Below are 25,661 nucleotides of genomic sequence, written 5' to 3' on the forward strand. Positions count from 1 at the left end.
TCATCTTAAAATCATAAAACAACACTTTCAATGACAAAATAACTTAGAGCTCTAAGGTTACACAACTAGATAGAGGCAGAAGCAGGATTAGAACTCAGACCACCTTGAGAGCTTTTATCGGTGCTCCAATTCCTGTACTGAATTTGCTTCTGTGAAATATCCTAAGTTTAACTCCCTCCATGTTAAAATATTTGCATTTATTTCCTCCATGGGAAAATATTTGCATTTATGCATAATTTCAATTTTTCTAAGACATTTAATCAAATTTCCTATGCCTCATTTGATAGTCTAATTGTTCTCTGTTGATTTCCATGCATCCTTTATTACACAGTATTTCATACTGATTTGACTGTCATTTTCATGCCAGTACTGAACTTGTGCTATTTATTGTAACTTTATAATAACTTTTTATATCTAGTAGGGAAAATCCTTTCAATTTACTCTTTAAGAATTTATTTTCATATATTTGTTCTTTTAGGTGAATTTTAGAATTGTTTTGTTAAGATTAAACCAAAATTTATCAATAGGGAAAAAAGGAACCCTTCTATGTTGTTAGAACCCTTCTATGTTGGGAATATAGACTAGTAAAACCACTAGGGAAATCAGTATGGAAATTCCTCAAAAAATTAAAAATCACAATAACATTTGGCCCAGCTATACCTCTCGTGGGTATCTTCCCAAAGGATTTAAAGACATCATATTACAGTGATACATGCATACCCATGCTTATAGCAGAACAACTACAATAGGTAAGTCTTGGAAGCAGTCTATATGTAGATTAACAGATGAATGGATAAATTGTGGTATAAATACACAATGGAGTATGACTGAACCATAATGAAGAATAAATTTGAGTAATTTTAGGAAAACGGATGCTTCTGGAGACCAAAATGCTCAGTGAAATAAATCAGACAAAGAAGTTAAATACTGCATGGTTTCTCTTATATGAAAAATGCAAAATTTAAATAAACAGCAAAATAAAATATAGATAGGAAATGGAGATAAGACTGGAGATGGGGAGGGGATCTTGGGATGTAGGGAGAGGGAGAGGAGGACAGATGAAGTGAAAGTAAAAAGGATCAAGATAGATGTATGTGTGTCAATTCCCCACAATGAATGTATTTTATGTATCACTACATATATTAATAAAAAGGGAAAAATTAATTTCAGAATAACTTCTTGCTGTCTCTCCCATTTATTCATGTTTCTTATTTCACAGTAAAGTTTATTTTTGCACATACAAAATTTTTGCACACTACATTTGTTAAGATTAGGATTAGAAACTTTTATTTTGGTTGCCAGTGTACATGCAATTTTTCCTGATTATACAGTCTAAGTATTTATTGCTAGTATTCAAGATAATTATTTTGACTGGCCATTCTTCTGAGATCTTTTATTAATTTCAAAAGTGAAATTTTCTAGAATATTTGTGGGAGATGAGTTTTCTGGTGCACTGTAGACACATACTGTTAAGGGATTCCTGGGCACTGTCTGTTTCTCTCCCAATTCTGGTCTTAGTTTGGTTTATTTAAGGAAGCAAAAGGTTTATAAATACTCACTGAGGTAGAAGCACATAGATTATTGATGTACTTTCTTTTGGAATGAAGATGTAAGCCTAGTTCAAGAAGGTAGAGGCAGAACAAAAATCTTACTTCTCTACTCCAATAGATCCCCCCTACCCGCCATATAAAAAGAAAAGAATGGGGAAAGATATAATTACCTGCTCTCAAAATATTCATATCCTTTTTCTTTTGTATCTTTGGCTAAATAAGTAAGTTATAGTTTATGTGGGTATATTTATATATGCACATAATATATCATATTATATTCAAATAATGTCTTTTTCAATACAGATAAACCCTCCATTTACAATGGGGTGATGTCATTCTAAGTTCAAAATATCTTAAAGTGAAAGCTCACTTAATACACCTAACCTGGGGTGGTGCTGTTGTTAAGGCCCCAAGTTCAATCTCCAGCACTAGAAAAAGAAAATAAAACACAGGAATACACCTAATTTACTGAACATCATAGCTTAGTTAACACGGTATACTAAAGTATCAGTTCTTTATCCTCATTTTTGTGTAGATGACTTGGAGCTGTAGCTTTATGTTGCCACCTGGAATCCCAAGGAAGTATCATATTGGCTATCACTAGCCCGGGGGGGGGGAAATCAAAATTTAAAATAGGATTTTTACTGAATGCATTTCACTCTTGCAACATTGTAAAGTCAAAATATCTTAGGTAGAAGCATAAGTTGGGAATCATCTGTACTTGTTTATTTCTTGTTTTGCTTTTATATTCCATTGCATTGTTCAAAAGACTCAGAACAAATGGAACAGGAAATATTTTTGTATTCTTCACTTTTAAAAGAATACTGTACTTCTATGATGCTTCATATAAGTATGATGTTGGTTCTTGGTTTAGAATATTGTCATGTAAAGGACATATGTTATTACTAATTTTTACATACTTGCTTTTTCTACTTTAGAATCTCAATAAATTACATGATTTTTCCTCTTTTGATATATTAATGTAGTATGTTAATGACTGTTAATAGATGATTTTTATAGTTCTAAAATGAATGGTTAAAGGTCTTTTTTTGTTAGTTAGAAAAATAGTTCCTTCATATATCTATTTCCAAAGTTATTTACATCAATTTATCAGGAATGTTTCTTTAACCTCTATAAGCATACAGGTTTTTATGTGTGATGAAAGTAACTCTAGAATGTTTTCCTATCTAAAAATATGGCTTGAGTTTAGTATATACAAATAATTTTTACCAATCTCACTAAAATTTTTAAAATTTTCTTTTAAATTTTCTGTCATTCTGTATACCAGACTCTCAGGAATTTGTGAAATAGGATCTTATTTCTATTCCTTTATACATATTTTATCTTCTTTAGAATTGCTATTTCTTCTTTACATTAGTTCTTAGCTCTACACTACATATCACTCATGAGATTTTCTGTACTGTTAATTTTGCTCTCTACTGCTTGCAATATAGATTTTATTTCTGACCTTATATTTTTAATTTTCTGGAAATTCTCTTAGCTAGCTATTTTTAACTTCAAATTGTTCTCTCTTAACTGTTTACTGTTTTTCATAGAATGAAAGGAAATGCTTTTTCTTCAGTTCCTTTAATGAAACATTTTTCACAGAAATTTTCATTTGAGTTTATATTTACCTTATACACTGGTGCTTTTTACTTATCAAAGAACAAATGGAAAAGTTGCAAGATTCAGAACTTAATGTAAATGATTATGACATTTTTCTTATGGTCAACTCTTTACTGTGGTGATTCAGTGATTCCCTTTCCTTGCTAGATGAAGATTACATTGATATTCACTTAGTCTAACTTCTAGTATTTTAGCAAGGCACTATAGGCTAAAATGTACTCTTCTCATCTCTGCTTATTGTTTCTGACATTTTAATATGAAAAGGTACTAAAATATATACTCTTTATTATCCATATATTAGGTTACTATCTACCTGTGTATACTTCCTATCTACCTGTGTATACTTTTTCCAACATGCGAACCTGGGAACACTAGTCTAGTTATAACTTAATCCAGACTATGGAATGTTTTTCATTACTCATCATACAGGATATTACTTTAATGTGAAAATATATTTTGATTATACAATAATTGACTTACAGCAAATCTTAGAAGAGAATCCCCTAGCAAATAAAAAAAACCTACTTAAATTTCATTCTCTTCATTTAAGATAATAAAGTTGATAAAATTATTTGTATTTAAAAATTAGCTAAGCCATAAATTATTCTAAAATATATGCTTTCTGATTTTTTAAAAAAAATCTGGTCATGTCTAATATTTATCTCAGTCTTAAAATATAAAACTCAGGAGTCTTCCGACAATATGCTTAATTACCCATCTGACTACCAATGAATTTCTATAATATGTCACAAAGTCTAAAGGAATACAAAAAAAGTAGGAATACAAATACAAAAAAACAGGAAGGAATACAAAAAAAGGGAAGGTGGTTAACCATTGAGTAGGAATACAAAGGGAAGGTGGTTAACCATTGAGTTTTACTGTGATTTGGAAGTGGGGGCACCCACTTGGGTTATTTTATTAGGCTTTACATTTTTGTGAACCAAAAATTATTTTTTATAGTTCCAACCAATGTATAAAATAATGTAACTACAACAATAGCTGGTGCTCCATCTCAAACTCTTTTACAATACCTATTAATCATTTAGTTTTGCACATAGAGTCTGAAATGGCTGATAGTCCGATAAAGACGCTAAATAACATAATGAAAAAAACTAGACCTCATGCTTAGAAAAAATATTGCCTGGAGATTATGGGAACTTTTGTCTATATATTGAACTAAAGTTCATGGGAAATATAATTGTCCCAAGTACAAGCAAAATGAATGTAGTTGAAAAATCTTGAATTCCTGGGAACATCAACATTTATATGGCAAATGGGGAAAAAAAAGAGGAAAACAGTATTACAAAGGAAAAGCAGGAAAGATCACTACCAAAAAGGCTAAAAAAGAAGAGACTGGTTAATGGCAGCAAAGGATATAGCAATACTAGGTTCATAAAAGAACTGAAGATTATATTAGTAAGTAGGTTATCAATAACTTTAGCAAGAGAAATTTCACTGAAGTGATGGATACCAAATCCTCAGCACTTTGTATTTTTATTGAGAAACAAGTTCAAAAAGGTAAGATTTAGAATTGTGGCTGATGGAATATGCCACCTCAAGGGAGGAAAGGCACAAACCTGGTTATAAGTGGAAGAAAGATAGCTTATAAGGCTAAAGACTTGTAAGCTGAAAATAAAGAAAACTGAGTGGATGGAAGAAACAGATGTAATTATGAACACACAAATTAAAACATTGCATAAAAAATCAGATGCATCTTCTCCAAAGGTAGAGATATTTAGTATTAAAAGTAAGCTTACAGCTCTGTCGTATTTATTCAAATGAGGTAAAAACTTAGGTCCACAGAAAGACCTATACACAAATATTTATAGCAGCTTTATTCATAACTGTCAAAACATGGAAGCAACCAAGATATCTTTCAATAGGTGAATGGATAACCAAACCGGAAAATACACATAATGAAATATTATTCAATAATAAAAAGAAATGAGTTATCATGAAATGCATAATGTTGAATGAAAGAAGCCAATAGGAAAAGTTAAATTCTGTGTGATTTCAACTTTATGACATTCTGTCAAAGGCAAAACTATGGAGACAAAAAAAAAAAAAATCAGTGGTTTTCTGGAGGTTCAGAGGAGGGAGGGAGGCAAAGACAAAAAATGAAAATGTTTAGGAAGTGAAACTATTATGGTATAAGATACTGTAATGGAGGATACATGTCATTTTATATTTGTCAAAATCCATCATAGACGGTACAACACCAAGAGAGAGTCCTAAGGTGAGTTATGACCCACATTATTAATAATGTATCAATAATGGCCCAACTCAAAACCTACCAAATTAAAGCAAGAGGTTTGTAATAAGATAAACTGCCTGTGAAAGAATAAGAAACTCTCTGTACTTTACACTTATTATTTCTATAAATCTAAAACTTCCATAAAAATAATTATAGAGGGACAGGGTAAAGAAGGAAGTTGAAGCAGTTTCCATATGCTAGATGTTCAGCAGAACTGAATATGAGCAAGTATCTCTCAGCAAATGTTTTATCGTATTCTAGATACATAATTCAGAATGATGGGATGCCTCCTGAGTATTCTTATAATTCAAATGTCCAGGTGGCAAGTGAATTAATGCCTTGTAATATAAGGAAGACAGTCAGTCATTAATTTCACAGTAAAGTGAGACCTGGTAACTGCATCTCTAATACTGCTAAGTTTCTTGAAAGTTGACTCAGCACAATCTATTTTATTGTAAACTGTGAGAATTAAACCAAACTCAGTTATACTCAATTTTAATAAATATGACCTTTTCTAGAATATAATTTTAAAAGGATGTATTCTTGAAGAAAAATATAAAGAATATATCTCTCCCCCAGCCTGTTTCTACCAGTTACATCATAAAAACCACCTTTAAATTTATCTATAGTTGTAGAGATCAAACAAATATACATATATAAATACACCCTAAATATTCTGGTCTATTTTAATTAGTTATGTGAAGATGTACAAGATTCTCATTTCCTATCTTGAATAGGTTTCATTGCTTATATGAAGCTTCAAAAGGCCCGATAAAAGTAGTAATCCTCCAAGTGTGGTCTACAGATTCCTGGGAGTCTTTAAGTCCCTTTAAAGAAATCTGTGATGTCAGAGGATAACATTAAAATATTATTTATTTACTGATTCAGACATGTTCACAGATACTGCAAAAGCACACTGGAAAAAGAAGCTGGCTCCTGAATATGGTATACGCACCAAACTACTAGTCATTATTGTAGTCATCACTGCTAGGCATTCACTGTAAAAATAACACTTTTACTTATGGATGTCCTTGATGAAGTAATAAAATTAATTTTATTACATCTTAAATCTTAAGTATGTATTTTTAGTACCCCATGGAATTAAAGGAGAAATACACACAAAATGGTTATGCTGCATACCAAATTACAAAGGTTGTTTTGAGGCTAAGCACTTGTGCTACTGTGTGGTGGCAAAGTTTCATTTCTCATGAAATACGTTTTTTACTTCAAAGAACAAATGGTGAATTACGGTTACTCAGATTGGAACGTTTTCAGATATTTTCTCAAAAAACAAAACCCATCAAAAAACAAGTGTTTGTTTCCAATGATAAAAAATGGATAATTAAGTGGAAATTGGAATTTTGAAGAACATGTATGTGCTACTGTGAACTTGACAGGTTCCTGATATTATAGAAATATTTCAGTGACAATGGCAGTGATATTAACAAATGTGAATTTTAAAAAATTGTATAATGAAGTGCATTAATATTTGGATAATCTGCATAACTCACTGAATGAGTATTTTCAAAATGACTTATGTGTTAGGTTACAAAATCATGCATGTGTAAAATATTCATTCAAACTTCACAACAGATCAATAGACTGTAATATGAATACTAAAATTTCATTTATATGGTTTCGAATTACACATTACAACTAACTTTTAGGAAAATGTCACTTATCCAGTTGTGGTGCGTTATATTAAATGAGAATATCTATAATTATATAATAATAATGAAACCACAGTTCCTAATCAAAATGACTCAGAACACGAGACTAAAAGGCTAATTTGATGCCTGATATAACTATAATGATAAGAATGTCATAAAACACTGCCTGATATTTAACTTACAAAGAGAATTCTGTTTTACTAATTTCAGTTGTGAGGTAGTCAATTTTTCTTCTTGCTGATTTTTATTCTCTTCATCACTCTCGTCTTGTACTACAAAGTCATCAATAATATAATCATCTCCATCTTCATCATATTCAAAATCACCCTCTTCCTCCTCATCTTCATCACTACTTGGGGAGGATTCTTTTTCAGAGTACTAATTAAATGAAAATAAATGTATTAGCAAATTTTGCCTTTAAAATAGACATTATGCATATGAAATTAAGATTAAATCTGAAAGCAAAAAAATAAAGATCCACAGAATTAAGTTCCTATGTTAAGGTTATTAAGGAATTTTGAAAAGTTAAATGCTGAACTTTTGAAATTAGGAACAGTATACCTTGATTAAGTGATGTATGTTTAAAAAATATATCAATAAGAACAAGAAAGACCATAGAAAACAATGAATAGTCTTTCAATTTTAAAAAAGAGTAAGGGACTGAAGTTTACGTAAAACAACATATTACACACAATAGTGTAATCAAACATGTTGAAGGATACTTGAATAAAAACTTCTAGACTTACTAAGAAATAGAACAGATTCAGTACGTTAATTTTCAGAAAAATTAAATAGCTTAAATAAAAATTTAATAACAATAACAAAATCAACAAAATGTAACACACCTCAAAATCTCTACCACTATTGCGTCTCTGGAGAGATCTTTGTTTTGAGAGTTCCTTCAGCTTCTGGAGTTGTTCTCGATTTCGAGCAGCTATTGATTTCTCAGGATTATTCTGCTCCATTTCCACCGAAGAACATTCATCTTCAACCACTGTACGTGGACGTTTAACACCTACTTTTCTAACTAAGATATCACTGTCATCACTGTCATCACTGTCATCCATTACAGAAGATGTCCTTTTTCTTTTCCCTCGTTTGATTTGTTCTTCTTCCAAATCTTCCTCTATGATTTGTCTAGTGTGTTTGGTGATATCATCATCATCTGGACTCAGATACTTTCCAGGATTTAATAAGTCAATAGTCCTATGACTGGTTTTGTTCATTTCTTCTTCATATGTGGAAATGTTGCCAGTGTTAATGAGTTGCTTATTATTGCTTTCTCCACTTTCAACTTTGATTAATTTGAGCTCTCTTTCATTTTCTGGTATTTTATTACCATCAAGCCCCTTATGACAATCAAGCGGTTCATCATTGTCAACACTTTCATCACTATGAAGCTCTTCATCACTATCAAGCTCTTCATCACTATCAAATAACTGTGAGATACTATTTCTTTTGGTCCGTCTCCAATCAACTCGAGATTTTTGTTTAGGCGCTTGAGTTTTAGAATTTGACCTTGTTTCATGTCTTCTAACATGTACCATTTTCACTTAAGCTTCTACAAAATAAAGTTATTAGGAATACAACAATGATAACCAGATTACAGCAATGAATGCATATATGGTAAGCATTATATTTACTCTGCTTTATTAAATGGTCCACAGAAGCAAAATCACATGGAATATATAAGTAGAGATGGTAAAAGCCACTCAATAAATAATTGATTGAACATCTATAAGATAGTTGTAGGTACATGTGTTCTGAATTATGATATGAATATGTTGTTGAAAGGGATACACAGGAAAATGGTCTGTGTCCTTCAGAAAATTATATGTCAGAAAACTATATGTAAAACTGAAATGTACAACACAGAACTAAGAAAAATTCAAGGTATTTGCTTTGTGCCAAATTAGAAATAGAAAAAGCCATTTCAGTTAAAAACAGAAAGGGCAAAACTTTGTCACTGATAAAGAACGTTATTTTTAGTAAATAAGTATTACTGAAAAGGTATCAGGAAAAAGCTTCAGGCTGGAAAAAAGACATGGATGAAAGTAGAGTGAAATTACCAGGAAGATTCATCCTGTAGCCAAAAAAGGATGTTGAACAGAGAAATTACATGAATTATAAAGGATTTGTCTATTTATAAGAAGAAAGTTATAAAGTAGTACCAACCAAGAAAGAAAGCAGTGCAATATTGAGAGAGAAACTACCCACTAAAACTGTAACCTCTCTACACCTTAATGGAATGATAATGGCTTTAAATCACTCAAGGTTAAAGATGTACTATAATATAATAGAAAACTACTAACAATCCAACAATGTAGTCAGATGAAAAAGATAAAAAATTTCATAGTAAAGCAGAGTATGATACTGGGAAGAAAAAGAAAAGCTGTCAAATTATGATTTAAAAAAGATTAAATTCCATTAAAACTATCACAAGTTATGAACAAGAAACAATTAATGACAGGTAATATAACTAGAAAATCACTAACACACAGGTACTTCTCTTGTTGCTAAGGATTACCACAATGTAATGACAGTGATCTCAGAATACATGTACAGAGCTTATCTATTCAATTGAGTGATATCACTTTCAAAAAAGTCATTTTATCAAGCTGATTATTCCAATATTCCTAGCACAACACAAAATACTCTTGGAGGTTTTTTATAAATGATAGTACAAAACAAAAACAAAAATTTTAAAAAATAGTCACCCTTTTTTTTTTTTAATTCCAAAGAGTAGTTGCAACATCCACTTCTTGCACTTGTCTCAGGTATAAGGAACAGGTAGCAGATTCCGGAATAAAATTTTTGTAAAATGAATATTAATTATCATTAAAGATATTTTAAAAATACCTGACATACTCTGAAGTTAATTCTCAAACTGAAAAGCCTAAACTTTTTTGAGCAATGATAGTACCACTGGGCCAAGTTTATAGCTTCCCAAGATGATTAATTGGGAGAGGGGAAAAGGATAATGCTCATTTGATTGTATAAACTGTGGTATATTTATAATGCAATGTGCCCGCCTACAATACCTTATTTAAAATCAGAACAAGAGAGTTTGTATGATTATATACCACAAATTATCTTTATAATGTACACTGCAGTATAACTTTATGACAGTAACTGCTACAAGAAATAATCAGTATTGTGATAGCAATCTAAAAATTCTAGTCAATGGACTAAATAGTCTGATATTTTTGAAATTATGTTGCATCTTATAGAAGTCTTATATTAAAATTAATAAAGATGAAAATTTTGTGTAGTCGAAAGTACCCCTTTAAAAATACTCTCGAAAGTACTGTATATTTTGTGTTTACCATACTGCTTTCTAGTAAACATGTTTGAATTGGCAGAAATAATGAAAAAAGCACTTACGATAACAAGTGACAATTAGTTTTCAACAGATACAGTAAACCAAATATGGTCAGTAAAATATATTACAGTGAAAGATGACTTTATTAATATCCCAAAGCAGATTTACTTACACTAGATTATTTCACAAAACTATAACATGTTCAAAACACAGGTACCTATATGATAGATAAGTCCTATGATAATGATAGAAAAAATTAAGAATATCACACTATTAAACAGTCCTATGACTACACATAATTAAGGTATAAAAGAAATTCCCTGTACTTTCAGTGTACTTTCATATTTGTTTTTAAATTCTGAAAACGATCCTAAGAGGAAGATACTACCTCTCTTCATTTATAAATATTAAAGCCAAGGGCCGGGGATTCAGCTCAGTGGTCTCGCTGCCTGCTGCGCAAGCGCAAGGATCCGAGTTCGATCCCAGGTACCAAAAAAACCAAAACCAAAAACAAACAAAAAAAGCCAAGCACATGGCGTTTAAATGACTTACTGAAGATCACACACAGCTTGTTAGCAACAGAGCAAGGCTTAGAAAACAGGTCTTTTGATTTCCAGTCCACAGTTATACATTGACTGCTGTCAATACCATATTTGTACAGGTAGTAAAAATAAAGACTTTGAAGTATTACTTTATCTCTCATTCATGCTAATTTTAGTTTCAGAAAATTACCATCAAAATTGTTTAAAATAGAAACATGCTTTACAAACATGCTTTTTATACTAAATTTTAGTGCACATGAGTTAGGCCACAAACTTCTGAAAATTATCAAGTAGCCAAGAGAATGTAGTTCCCAAAGTGCCCAAAAGTAAAATTTTCAAGAAAGAGTGTGTTTGATGAGGAAAAATATTTACTCTGCAAAACTACAGAATTTGAATGCTTGTGGAGACACATTTTATTTAAATATACCAATTTCATTTGCTAAACTGTCTCTCATATTTCAAAATTGCAATTTGCATCAAGTAAACTTTTGTTACTGAAGATGGAAATTTGAACATGGTTAGCTCCTCTTTTAAATTGTGTATATCTTTATTATATTACCTGGGTAGCGAAGAAGGATGACAAGAATAAGGTGAGTGAACCTACAGAGAGAAATGAGAAGGTAAATCAGGTTCATTAGTAAGACATCTCAGTCTTTAGAATCCACGCAAAAAAGAATCCATGCAAGTGGATGCAATTTCTGTATATGCTCAGTTTCTTGAAATGAGAATTCTAATCAAACTTCTGTAATACCTTACCTTCAGGCAAAAGAAAAAGAGACCCCAAACAGAAAGCATTAAATAAGTGAATGAAGATCAATACTATCACATCTCTGTGCTTCATGGTAAACATCACATAAGACGATACACATGGTTATGTTGTCTGCCAAAGAATATTAATGGTGATAATCCATATTGCTTGTGTTTTTGCTCTGACAGTAATTCTACACCTAAAAGAAGGTACCTTAATAATGTCATTTTGATATTAATTCATACTTCAGAAAAGATTCAGTATAGAAATCATCTCGTTTCTGCATAAACAGTGTAAGTGGTAGTTTAGATGTTTAAGATTTGAAGGGCAGTGGAATTCCAGATCATTATATGAAAATGTACCGGATGGGATTCAGTAACTTGTAAATCACTCTTCCTTGATTTTTTTTTTTTCATATGGAGATTTGGAGAGTAAACATTAACATACCAAGGAAATAGTTGGCAAATGTCTACCAAAATGTCAGCACTGTTTGGAGCAGTGTCGTTACCGATGACAGTACGGTTACGATGTCTGCTCCCAAGGAGCTCAGAACCTGAAAAACATACTAGGGATACCAAAAACAACATGGTACGCGATTTGAGGGACTCAGTATATAATTCTAATTAAGTTCTTATCACATTGCTGTGAATAAATTTACCATTGCCCTCCTGTTGGCTGGAAAAGAGTACAGCACAACACAAAATAAATACAAAATGGGAAAATAAGAAAGAGTTATAAAGGAAATCCAATTTCCCCCATTAGAATCATAGGCCAATACTACACAATTTCGCAGCGCGGATCCTGCCAACCTGGCATCCACCATAACTACAGTATAACATCCATTAAAATCTGTAACACTGACAGTGGCTCACTAAATCCAGCAAGGTTAAGCGGGAGACGGAGGAGAAAGATTCTCTAGGGAGTTAACACCAGTGTCATTTTCATTGCAGACCTGGCTCTTCGGCGGGACCAAGGCACCCCGCGCAGACCGCCGCCCACGCCCGAGTCACTGAGCCTCCAGGAGGGAGGGGCACCGCAGTCAGAAACGAGATCTCAGAGCTTCTCTAAGACCGAAGCCCCCAGACCGCATAGGGACGCTGCACCCAGAAAATAAACTAGGGTCTGGAAAAGCCAGAAACCCAAATCACGGATCCAGCTCCTCGCCTCAGTCGTGAGCACCTCCCTTGGCAGAAATAAGGGGTACGGCTCCACAGCAGCTCTACTGAGGAGGGTTGGTGGCGCAACTGGCTGAGAGACGCCTCGTTGTCCACTCTGAGTGCCCCCGAGATTTTACTCTGGTTTTGCCAGAAGGAGCAGTTTCCTCCGCCCCCCAATAAACCATTAGCAGCCCAAGCGAGAGCTAGTCCCAGCCAGAAGCTGGCCGCGCGTAGCCACCGTCCTCTCACCTTTCAGAGCGCCTCCGCCTCTGCCCCTGCCCCCGCCTCCGCCTCCGCCTCCGCCTCCGCCTCCACCACGCACCAGCAGGACTAGCGGCGCCCCAACCTCTTCCGGGGATCAGAGGAAGTCCCGCCTCTGGGCGGAGCGAGGGCGGGTCCAGGGGCGGGCGCGCGGGAGGCGGTGTCTTCCGGGAGCCTGCGCTGAGGGGCGGAGCGGCTGCCGCGCGGCAGTCAGAGAGCTGTGCGAGGTCCTGGTTACAGCTGAGGTGGGAGAGGGGCCCGGGGGGTTGAGAGGGTGGACTGTGCAGGCTAAGCCCAACACAGTGCAGTGGCGTTGCGTAGCGGGAGGGCCTGGCACCTGGGGAAGGAATCAAACGTTACCGTTCCTCAGGGGAAGGGACCAGTACCCGACTCCCTGGCTCTTCCGCTCTCTGCTGTAACTTTGGGGTGTGGCAGTGGTTGGTGAAAGACCTTCACGCGCGTCTTGTGAGCGAACGAGGTTTGTGGCCACAAGGCGGTTATAATCTTCGCGGCCACTGGGGTAATAAGACACATGTCTGTAATCCTGATTATCCGCGGTGAACTGGGGCCTCCTCTACTGCCCATCTTGAGTTAAAGGCCTATTGCCTCAAACTTCCTCTTTCATCTTCCTCTGCAGTCTCTTTGCCAGCCAAGCCCAGCTGGGGAGGGGGTCAGGGCCATCAGGATGCTTTGAAGATCAGAAGATTGAGTGTGTTAAGACTTTGTTAAAGTGGGTCAAAGAGATTTGTGGATTACTACAGTGTAAGAGTGAGGAAAGTCCCCGAAGCTCACTATGTCAGGGAAACGGAAGCGTGTGGTGTTGACTATTAAAGATAAGCTCGATATAATAAAGAAACTTGAAGATGGAGGTTCTTCCAAACAGCTGGCTGTGATTTATGGAATTGGTGAAACAACAGTTCGGGATATTAGAAAAAATAAAGAAAAGATTATAACTTATGCAAGCAGTTCTGATTCTACAAGTCTTCTGGCCAAGAGGAAATCTATGAAGCCATCCATGTATGAGGAACTGGATAAAGCAATGCTGGAGTGGTTCAACCAGCAGAGAGCAAAAGGGAATCCCATATCTGGACCAATTTGTGCAAAAAGGGCAGAGTTCTTTTTTTATGCTTTGGGAATGGATGGCGATTTTAACCCCTCAGCTGGTTGGCTAACTCGTTTTAAGCAGCGGCACAGCATTAGAGAAATTAACATTAGAAATGAAAGATTAAATGGAGATGAGAATGCTGTGGAAGATTTTTGTAACAACTTTCGAGATTTTATTGAACAAGAGAATTTGGAGCCTGAACAAATCTACAATGCAGATGAAACTGGACTGTTTTGGAAGTGTCTGCCTTCCAGGACTTCAGTAATGAAAGGTAAATGTACTGTTCCTGGGCATAAGTCAGTTGAAGAAAGAGTTACTATCATGTGTTGTGCCAATGCAACAGGTTCACACAAGCTTAAACTTTGTGTTGTGGGCAAAGCAAAGAAACCTCGATCCTTCAAGTCAACTGACACTTTAAACCTGCCAGTCTCTTATTTCAGCCAAAAAGGTGCATGGATGGATCTTTCCATTTTTAGACAATGGTTTGATAAGATCTTTGTGCCACAGGTTCGAGAATATTTAAGATCCAAAGGTTTGCAAGAAAAAGCTGTGCTTTTGTTGGACAATTCACCAACACATCCAAATGAAAATGTCCTGCGTTCAGATGATGGTCAAATATTTGCTAAATATTTACCACCTAATGTGGCTTCATTGATTCAGCCCTTGGATCAGGGAGTCATAGCAACAATGAAGAGAAATTATCGTGCAGGTCTTCTTCAGAAAAACTTGGAAGAAGGTAATGACTTAAAATCATTCTGGAAGAAGCTAACTCTGCTGGATGCACTTTATGAAATAGCAATGGCATGGAACTTAGTAAAACCAGTTACTATTAGCAGGGCTTGGAAGCAAATTTTTCCTACCATAGAGGAGAAAGAAAGCATGGATTTTGATTATGAAGATATTTCTGTGGCTACTGTGGCCACCATTTTACAACATACCAAAGGACTGGAAAATGTGACTACTGAAAACATTGAAAAATGGCTTGAAGTAGACAGTACTGAACCAGGTTATGAAGTATTAACTGACAGTGAAATCATCAGAAGAGCACAAGGCCAGACAGATGAATCTAGTGAAAATGAAGAGGAGGAAATAGAACTAATTCCAGAGAAACATATAAATCATGCAGCTGCTCTCCAATGGACTGAAAATTTGTTGGATTATCTAGAACAACAAGGTGATATGATTTTACCTGATAGACTGGTAATACGTAAACTTAGAGCCACCATCAGAAATAAACAAAAGCTGACAAACTCAAGTCAATAATGGCATTTTAATTTAATCAATTTTGATAATTAAGTTTATCATGCTTATCCTCTTTGCAATATGTTTTAATTGTATTTGTTTTTTGAATTCTTCAGACACAGTCCTGTAAAAAAAAAAAAGTGTCTGTCTTAGCTTGCGAATTGTGTGTTTTCTTTATCTGTCTTGCCCCATTATTTTGCAGATAATCAGAACCTGATACTATACTGATACCAATGTATTTAGTTGTGTAAATCTGCAGTCAGTTCTTCAAAAACCATGGCGTTCCCCAAGTTCTCTAGCAAAAGTTAGAAATCACAGTGAACAAAATTAAGCACTGTCCTAAAATCTTTTGCTTGAACTTTGAGGGCTCCCACAATAATTTTTTCTTGTGCTACCATAAACAGTTGTTTTGTGTATATGTATAGGTTGAAAGGATGAGAAAAATGGGTATTATTAGATTTCAGGATGATCTATAAAATGAAATTTAGTAATGGTGGGGAAATAATGATCTGTTAATCATAAAAATAACTTACAAATTATACTTCTGTTTTACATTTGCGTGGGTGGCAAGAAGGGGAGATTTTTCGGGAAATGAAATATAGGAAGTAACTGCTAAATGAGAAACTGTTGGAAAGCTGATATTTAAAAGTGGTATTCTGATCAATTGTAGGAAATGGAGTTAAAAATTTTGGAAAGTAAGTTATTTATACAAAGAATATTTTAATTTGGTCTTTTACTATGAATTGGGTAATAATATACATTTATTATTTATTTATCTAATTATAGTGTAGATTTCTTAATGCTTCATGTAATGATATGAGCTCCCACCTTGTATTTGGTGAACATCTTGGGAATTTAAAAGTAAGGTTTGTTTTATTTACGGAATATTAAGAAATATTACCTATAACTTGAAAAATTTTGTCATACCTGACTTACTTGATACGAAAAGAAAAGAATAAAGTTTTTATTATTTAAAACAAAGTCATGTTTGTATCTTTTTATGAAGAAAGCGCAAGTAACTATGGAAAGTGCCAGCCAGGGATTTCATTGCTTGTTTTGATAATTGTAAAAAAAGGATTATTTCTTCTGAACTGTAATATGTCAGAATTTTGATAAATTTTAATAAGCTGTTCAACATTTTGAAAATACTGTGCATATATTAAAATTAATTAATTTATAATATAAAAGCAAAACGTTCCCATATTATGTTTTGGTCCAACATTTAAAAAATTATAATAAGTTATAATGGTTCTAATTTTTGAATCGTTTCATGTTTTTGTTGAACTACTTAACATAGTGCCTTTCACCAAAAGTTTAAACTTTAAAAGATTTTTAGCTTTCCATAATTTCTGTTATGTTTGTTGCATATATATATATATATATATATATATATATATATATTGGTTTTTCAAAAAAATAATTGTGATGAAACTAAAAATTTGTGTTCATTGTGTGAATTACCTCAGTGCTTAGTGAGAAAAAGCATAAGAAGTTGGTATACATACTGAGTCAGATAAGTCTGGTATTAATTATATATTAAATAATTTTTCTAAATGAAAGTACTAAAAAGCTCCTTGAAATTTTTGTCTAGATTTGTTCACTGTTTTTGAAATTAATTTTTTTGGTGAAATACAGCTGTGGCATTGCCACCTAGTGGTATTAACCTTACTATTAAGCTGTGTAGTTTTTAATGTTAATACCTAGTAAAAGTTTCACTGTGGATTTGAGTGTGAATCCTGTGACTTTCTCCAGCTTCAGAGTCTGCTCTTTTGTTTACCAGTGTTTGCTCTTCTCTGAAACCTGTCACCTGGTGGGTTAACTTTCTGTTTTGGATTGTTCTTTCCTTAATTACAAAAGCTGCCAGTTACCAAAGACTGCTGTTTTGTGTTCTAAGCACTCTACTTGTATTATTTAATCTTCTAATTATGAATTAGATGAAACTGTTGATACTCGTCTTGTATTCTTAATTGCTGTAGGTCACTTGGCTACAAATAAGAATTTAAAGCCAGGTAGTATTTGACTCTAAAGCCTGTGCTTCTGTTATCCGTGCTAAGTTGACCTCTTTCTTTTTCCCAGTCCTTAGCATTTATTTTTTGCCACATGCCTCCACCACTTGCCACAAGTATCTCAATTTACTTGTCTCAGCCCATGTGTGGCAGCTGTTGCTTTTTCCTTTACACTTTCGAAAAATTAGTCTTCCTTCTCTACTCTAATTTCTACTTTTTTCTTTTGGTACTAGAGATTGGACTCATGGGCTTATACATGCTACTAAGTGCTTTACAGCCGACCTGTATCCCCAGCTTTATTACTCATTCACTCACTTATTCATGTATGTGTGTATGTATGTATTTATGAGACCTGGTCTTGCTAAATTCCCCAGGCTGGCCTTGAACTAACAAGGTAGCTACAGGTGCGCACCATTGTACCCTGGGATTGCAGGTGTGTATCGTACTGTGTTTCTATTACCTTTCCTTTTATATATATATCAACCACTTAATGGAATTTGAAACTGGGATTATCTGTTTTCTGATTTCTAGTTAGCAATGCTCAGTCAGAATCTTTTCGCACTTCAATTTTAAACCCAGTATTGGGAAAATAAATTCATGTTAATATTTCTCTCAAGTTAACAAGGCAGTCTTGAAGAAAAAGTTGGATGTAGCACAGTACAGTGGACCCTTCACTTACGAACTTGGATTGGTTTCCATGGGAGCATTGGTTATAAGTCAATACAGCTGAGATCTGGATGGTTCCCTGGGTACGCACTATAGAAAACAAGAAGCAGATGAATCTTCCATTAACCTAATTAGCCCAAGTTGTTTGTATGCCAAGTTCGTTGTAACTTGAAGGTCCACTGTACCAATAAGGGAGATTTGCCAGGCTAAAGATACTGAAAAGCTGTGCTATTAAAAGCACATGAATACAAATGTGGTTGGATCCAATGATCGAGAGATCCAAGGGGTAAAAAAAAAAAAAGAAGCCTCAAATGGGACAATATGGGGAAAAGAGTGGATATTCCAGTAGAAGAGGGGGAGGTTAGAGGAGAAGGAAAGTAAGGAGAAAGTGGTCTATACTGAGGTGTACTTTTTAATAGTATGCATTTTACATCTTACCCCAAGTTTACAGTGCTTGCTGTTTAATCCTAGGTATGTTCTGTAATTCTTGCTTTCACCTTTTCTCACCTATGTAATGCTAAGCCAGTACCAGGTTAAATGTGCTTGTTTTTGTTTTTTTGGTACCTGTGATGGAACTCGGGTCCTTGCACTTGCACAGCAGGCGGCGAAACCACTGAGCTAAATCCCCAGCCCAGGTTAAATGTGCTTGATCACTTGCAGATGACAGTGAAAGCTGTTTGGATACTGCTTCCAAAGTCATAAATCCTTAGTTCTTAGTTCCCATTCTGTCCATGCCTCACCCAAGGTGTTGTTGGCTTTTTTCCATTAAAAGATTGGTTATAGACACTTGTTTTCTGACCAGTCTTGCCAGATGTTTTCTCATTGAGATGTCTTGATGCAATACTTTCAGAAAGTCAACTGTACATTTAGTAGCCAAGAATTCCATGAGACTGGATTTACTTGGAATTGATATGAGAAATTATCGTTGCTTTTTTTTTTCTGAGAGAATTAAGCTTTGGTGGGAAACTGGGGGAATGGTGTTAAGAGAAGTTGAATACTTTATCATGCTTAAATTCAATCAGTCAAAATTTCATTGAGTTTTACAATATGCCTAAAACTGTGCTGGGTGTGGTGGGCTTAGGAAAATGTAAAAGTCAGGGAAGAGAGGTTACTGGCTTTGAGAATCTTGAAATCAAGGAACGAAAGTAACACATGTTTGCAAGAAACGGGGAGGGAGCCCTAAGCCATCTACTTCTAAACTCATGTGAAATAGCCGATGTAATGTCATATAAACTATATAAGGAAAGCAGATGTATTTTGTTTAGTTATTCCTTTACTTGCCTCTCTTCTCTATCTTTGCATTTTAAGCTTTGTGTTATTGTTTTTTTGCAGCTCCTTGGTCGTTTCATCCATTTCCATTTACAGTATGGGATCCCTTCACTCTGTCTTCAGAAGCCCAGATTTATGTCATTAATTGGAAAGAGGATTTAAGTCTGAAAGAGAAATTACAATTGTTGCTTTGTTTCCCATCCATTGCAAACTGTCTGTTAGCATCCTCCTAATTTCAGAACTATTCCTTAGATGAGTTGAGGGTTCAAAAATTACTTAACTGATTACCCAAATGGAGCCAAGCTACCTTGTTTTAAAGTTGCAAAATCGATATTACTTTTTAATCTATATCATCTGTTTCTTGTTTTGGCTTTCCTGGTATATACAAGTACCTTTGCCTCTGACCTTTCTTTCCCACAGGCAGTAACAGTGGGGTTTTTTTGGGTTTTTTTTTTTTTTTGGTATTTTTGTTGCTACTTGATTATCATTTTTTTTTTTGAACTCACTAGGTACCCCAGGCTGGCCCCAAACAGCAATCCTTCTGCCTCAGCCTTCCAGGTGCTGACTTTATAGGCCTGTGCCTCACCACACCAGGCATTCTTGTTACTACTTGAATACCACAATTTAGTTTGTTATGTTTCAGCCTTTAACTTTTAAAAATCACCATTCAAACTTAAGACCAACTACATTCCTTAGAAACGTACTCTTAACATGTTTTCCCTATTTAAGACAGTGACAACTTTACATTTTTACCTAGTCTTATACAGTCCTTGCAATTAGAAATTGGGGATGGAAAAACAAAGATTAGCATTTGTTTCACTTCATGTGAAAATGTCCTTAGACCCCCAGATTTTGTAAGAATTATACTACAAGGTGATCTTTTTTGTGATCGTGTCTCACTGTAAGCATCTAGAGATCAAAGACCATGCCCTCAATTCTTTGGAGAGCAATGAATATGTTCCTAGCAACTGTATAGTATGTTTAAGGGATGTTATAGGCTAGTGGTAGCAAACCTACAGCATACATGCTGCAGCAGGCTGTAATCAAAAACTCTAAAATGTCCACCATCGCTGTTCTAGGCTACGTGTGGCATACATAGCTAAGAGTCTCTGTATTTAGGAGTGTATTGGTAGAAACGTGGTGGAAGGATATGGAGCAAAGCTGCTTAAATTATGAGACCAAGAAGCAGAGTGGATTGGAAATATGAGCCAGAGAGAAAGGGGTCAGGGACCAGAAATAGACCTCAAGGTCATGCCTCCATGACCCACCCGGACACACTCAGAAGCCCACAGATTTCTGCTTTACTAGGTGGCCCCCAAGCCAATCAAACTGACAATTAAGCTTAAGTGTCAAAGAGATTTACAGTGGAGAGTGAGATAAATTTGTAAAAATCATAAAATGAATTGTTTCTTGCTGAAGGAGTACAAATAAAAGGCTTACTAATTCTGATATGGTTGAAATATAATTCTGATGTAAGAAGTGAAGGTGGTAACAATTGAGTTGGCCTTGAAAACTGCTATTTTCATGATACATTATGGTTCTCAAAACATTTTTATAGATATTAGCTATGTCCAAGGGAAAAAAAGATAAATATGGTTGGAGAAATAAAATCTTTAATCTTACCTGTGGAGATGAATCTCTGTAAGTCTGTATTTTCAGACATAACTTCCTACTGTTTATAGTCAAGGGGAATTATTTTTTAAACGTAAGAAGCCCTCAAATTTCTGGATTTTCTCTAGGCTCTTTTTATTTCTGCTTGTAGCTAATTTCTGCTCTTACCCACTGTGTGTGTGTGTCATTGGTAAACTCAGCAAAGAACTAACATTACTTTTCTACCTCTTACAGGCTACTCCCCTAGAGCAGAGCTGCTTAACCTCAGATTGTTATTCAAATAACTCTTTAAGGGAGGCTTTACTGTGTGCTGGACCCACTTCTTGTGCCAGTTCTGACAATCAACAGTATTTCCAGATACTGACAGTGTCACCCATTGGTCAAAATTTTCTCTAGATGAGAATGATTACTTTAGAACTACAAGTTAGAAAATAAGATTTATGAAATGTTTTACTGCTATTCTATCTTCCCCATATCTGGTAGTTATTTCCTTAATGCCTATTTCCTGTTCACTAATACTACATACTAGTTTTTGTCACAGTAACACCCCACTTCAACACATATATTACCCTCATGATTTGGATGGCTCTAGCTGATGAAGCTACCACCAAAATTTTAGAATCTTAACAATGGTTTTTCTCTTAGCAATATTATAAGACTTGGCCAAGTTTAAATTCTTCAAATTTAAAACCAATTGAATTTTCTTTAAATGATTTTTAGACCCAATTTCTTTTCATCTTGTGATTTTTGAATCTGCCAAACCCTCAGAATTGTCTGCATCCAATTAGCAGATAGGAAAAAAGAAAATAAATACACTTGCTTCTTAAATTCCTTCTCTCACACGCTGTATACACTTCCTTTTTTTTTCTTTTGGGAAAATCTAGTTACTTGGCCTAGATATGAGGTTGAGACTGTGTTGGAATTGTGGGAGTTGATCCATGACAACTTGATACAATGAATGGGGAAGGTACACATATTGGTGAGTAATAACTAGTCCTTTCTGAAACAAAAATAGAGTTAGGGCAGTTATTCTCACCTAAGGATCTTTTAAAAATAATATCTGTACACGAGTCCTGCTTCTAGAGGATCTGATTTATTTGGCCTAAGATCACTATTATATATATTTTAAAAAGTTAGTGGGTATCTTAATGCAGCTACAGTTGAGAAAGATAAGATTACAGTTTGCAAGGCAGACAATGTCAAAGATGTAAGTCAAAAAAATAATGGTTTTCTTAGATGGAAGATGAAATAAGACTATAAAATTAAGTATTAAAGAAGCTAAATACATGCTATGGTTTGACTGTGCCTTCCAAAATTCATGTTCAAATATAATTGCCATATAAAGAGGTCTTTAATGAGTAAGTATGCCATGACATCTCCACCCTTATCAATAGATTAATGTATAAATAAAAATGGCTTTCAGGAATGGGCATTCTTTCTCTCACCTTTCTACCATATAATGACATAGTAGTGGGGCCCTTGTCAGATGTTAGCATGGTGATCTTGCACTTCCCAGCCTCCAGATCTGTGAGGAAATATTTTTTTTAAATAGATATTAACAAACCTCAGGTATTCTGTTAATAGCAGCATAAAAGGACTAAGGAGCACATATATATGAGTGTAGGAGAGGGGGCAACTCATACCTGGAAAGAATATGGAGTGGGAGACAGAAGGCCTATATTTGACCACCAGTTCTACCAGTTTTCATTTGGAAATGTTTCTAAATTTTTTCATAAGTACCTACTCTTTCCTGTGTACAATACTCTTTATTTGATTATATTCACTTTACTTAAACAGTTTTTTGAATTTTCTGCTATCCCTCTTTCTCCCCTACTCTTTACTGAGTTTTGTCTTTTATGGTCTTGATGCTCTAGCATCTGGTAATTTTTTATTGTGTCCTCCTGCTGCAGTTGAGATGGCCTGAAAGACTATGATCTCTACTTGTATACTATATATGAGAAAAATAGAAACATGTAAGATTTGCTTGGGCCCTTGTTAATGAAAATAAGGAATGAATATTACATCTTGCTAGATGGGAAACTTAGAATCTGATCTTTTGAACTTGTGTGTTCCCCATTTCTCCTGTCATTTTACAGTATAAGGGACATTCTAATCATTACCCCAAACTCTGCTCCTTCCTGAAGATAGACATCTTTCTTCTTATGTTTAACTTGGAAGATGGGAGTGTGTATTTGAATCTTTCCAGTAGACCTGTTGTTGATCCTGCTTTTGGCTTTCATTTCCATTTATGGAACATAATTTTCTTGCACAGTTTATGATCAGGATGGCAACATTTTCTTCTTTAAATAGTATATATTTTTCAGTTATTCATATAATTAATATAACATGATAAAGTATCTGCTTTCTTCACTTTTGTTTTTGTTTTTCTACCATTTATCTTGATATCAGAAGTTCTAGCTATGTGATTTTGGGTGATCTGAGTCTCTGAATCTCTTTAAAAATGAAGATAATACAGGGTTATTAAGAAAATTAAATTATCTTTCTGAATAATGGAAATTAAAATAGGGTTATATGACAGATAATGATGGCAGACTTTTAAAAACTTATTTTAAAAATAGTATATTAGAGTGGGTTCAGGCTGACCAAGAGCAGTTGTGTGGTTTCAGTTTTCCCTGACATGGGGTAGCAGTGACTACTTTTTCACTGATATAGAGATAATTGGTATTTGATATCATTCTGATATTGAGAGTAAATGATATTAAGCACCCAAATAGCTCTTCTATTTCAATTTTTATACAAATGTCTTTTCATCCTACCAACTTTATTATGATCTGGTCCCTGATCTTTACTATGAACTGGTCTCCAGCTCTCTGTCTTTTGCTGTTTAATCTTTATATTCTTATATGTTATGAAGATGGCAAGGAAAAGTCCTAACTCGATCTGTCTGGACACAAGAAGCTGGGACATGTCAGTAGGTATGTGAGGCCAAAAAATGTTAATCCTATTATAGCAGGAAAAATTGTCTTTAAATCAGACCATTGTCATCATCCTTGCTAAAACAATTGGGATTAGGCTAAACTTGATTAGTGTTGATTAAGTGTTGACAAAGAGCCCTGCATATATTCTAAAGAGGAAAATAATTTTCAAGGATTCATCAGACTTCTTGTTAATTTGTGACAATATGCAAATTATATAACAGTTTTTTAAAATCAATATACAAAAAGCTTCAAAATAAAAGGTACACAGGATGTTTATTTTTTGTTGATTCTATTAGGATACCTTTTGCTAGTCTCTAGCACTTGACAGGACACACACAATCAGTAAAAATATCCAAATATGAATGACTATGACAAATTCCTTCTTCCAACAAAAATAAAATTCATTAAAAAATGACTGATGCTGTCTTTTCAGAAAATTTGCCCTCCTATAAATGGGTAGAATGAGGAAGAAATTGGCTTGTGAGTGCCAGTGTTAAAAAAAAAGCTCATGAATAGTTTAACATCAATTGGACATTAAATGATTTAACCTTTAGTGAATATTTACAGAAGTTTTATCTATATTAGACACTGTTCTAGGTACTGTTCTAGGAATTTAATGGTTGATAACTAGATATTGCTCTTAGCCCATAGTAACACAGTTGTTTTTTGTTCACTTATTTCCCTATGGATAGACTGAACAGAGAGCTGGTGACTCAGTAAAAGTATTAACTTGGTAATAGTGTCTGCAGATAAAATGTGCTTCCCCCAGAAGTAGAGTTTTCTGTCACTAGTAGAGTTCAAAATTCAATACTCATTTTGCTAGACTGCTAGAGAAGAGGTGCAGTCATCATAAGGTTGATTTGAAGAGATGCCTGTTTCAACTTGGAAACTCCATGATACCTTCATTCTGAAGGGTTATGGGGGAGCACTCATCAAAGTACCAAAGAACAATAAAAATACTTTTAGAAACTTTCCTTCCTCCTTACAATGCATATTAACTTAGTGCCTACTATATGTCAGGCACTGTTTTAACCATTAGGAATCTAACTTGTACAATTAGAAAGATGATCACTGGAACAGAAGCATTTCATTTATCTAGTTTTGAAGAGTTACATTTTGCTATCAAGATATACCAGTTTTGGAATAAAGCAAATCCAGTGAAAATTACTCAACAAATTTAATACCAATTACATGCTTCTCTTTCAATAAGTTTTTGTACTGAATTTCATAAAACTTGGTGGCTACTTCTGCATTTAGGACAACAGATTGATAATTTCCTCCCTATCCATTTAAAAAGATTTAGTAACTATGCTGCAAAAAGATGGTCAAGCTAAAAGGCTACTAGATAGGTCATGTATTTTGCTTATTTTCAATTTAAGTGTTCTTAACTATATGCCATATAAACTTTCTAGATTACAGGAACTATATACCTGGCACACTGGCTCTCATTTGCTTATAGCCTTTCAGTTTTGAGACATGACAAAGAAAAGTGATTTTAAAAGGGACAGGAAAAGTTATATTGGAAATTCATAAATACTTCCACAACTCTAGTCTGGTCCTTATTTTTGATCGATAGAGCTATGTTTCCAGTAAAATGAGTATTTCTTAGGATTTTATCTACCTCCTCTACTTTGATATTCTCCCTGGCCACATCATCCCTGGTTGAGCTTATTGCAGGGTGGATTCTATCACT

The 25,661-nt window shown here is 34.4% G+C and overlaps 2 protein-coding genes across 8 annotated transcripts in view; one reads left to right on the plus strand and one right to left on the minus strand.

The window, feature by feature from the left end:
• Ccdc82 (coiled-coil domain containing 82) overlaps positions 1-13,187 on the minus strand; it is a 31,430-nt gene extending 18,243 nt beyond the window's left edge. Inside the window, exons 1-5 of one of the 7 annotated variants that reach the window (XM_013069646.3) lie at positions 13,119-13,180; positions 11,524-11,564; positions 9,818-9,867; positions 7,946-8,661; positions 7,283-7,478 (exon numbers count right to left, since the gene is read on the minus strand). In XM_013069646.3, coding sequence (XP_012925100.1) covers positions 7,283-7,478; positions 7,946-8,647 — 898 coding nt within the window. In that variant the 5' untranslated portion in view covers positions 8,648-8,661; positions 9,818-9,867; positions 11,524-11,564; positions 13,119-13,180. The other 6 variants (XM_004838083.4, XM_004838081.4, XM_087212112.1 and 3 more) reach the window with 6 other exon arrangements.
• A 65-nt stretch (positions 13,188-13,252) lies between these two features.
• Positions 13,253-16,458, plus strand: Jrkl (JRK like). The gene is made up of 2 exons (XM_004838084.3): positions 13,253-13,375; positions 13,768-16,458. The coding sequence occupies exon 2, from the start codon at positions 13,924-13,926 to the stop codon at positions 15,496-15,498; it is 1,575 nt and encodes a 524-aa protein (XP_004838141.1). The 5' UTR covers positions 13,253-13,375; positions 13,768-13,923; the 3' UTR covers positions 15,499-16,458.
• The last annotated feature ends 9,203 nt before the right edge of the window (positions 16,459-25,661 follow it).

Source organism: Heterocephalus glaber, unplaced genomic scaffold, assembly GCF_053883595.1.
Source record: "Heterocephalus glaber isolate CG9 unplaced genomic scaffold, H.glaber_assembly_v1.0 deba00001429, whole genome shotgun sequence".
Classification (NCBI taxonomy): Eukaryota; Metazoa; Chordata; class Mammalia; order Rodentia; family Bathyergidae; genus Heterocephalus; species Heterocephalus glaber.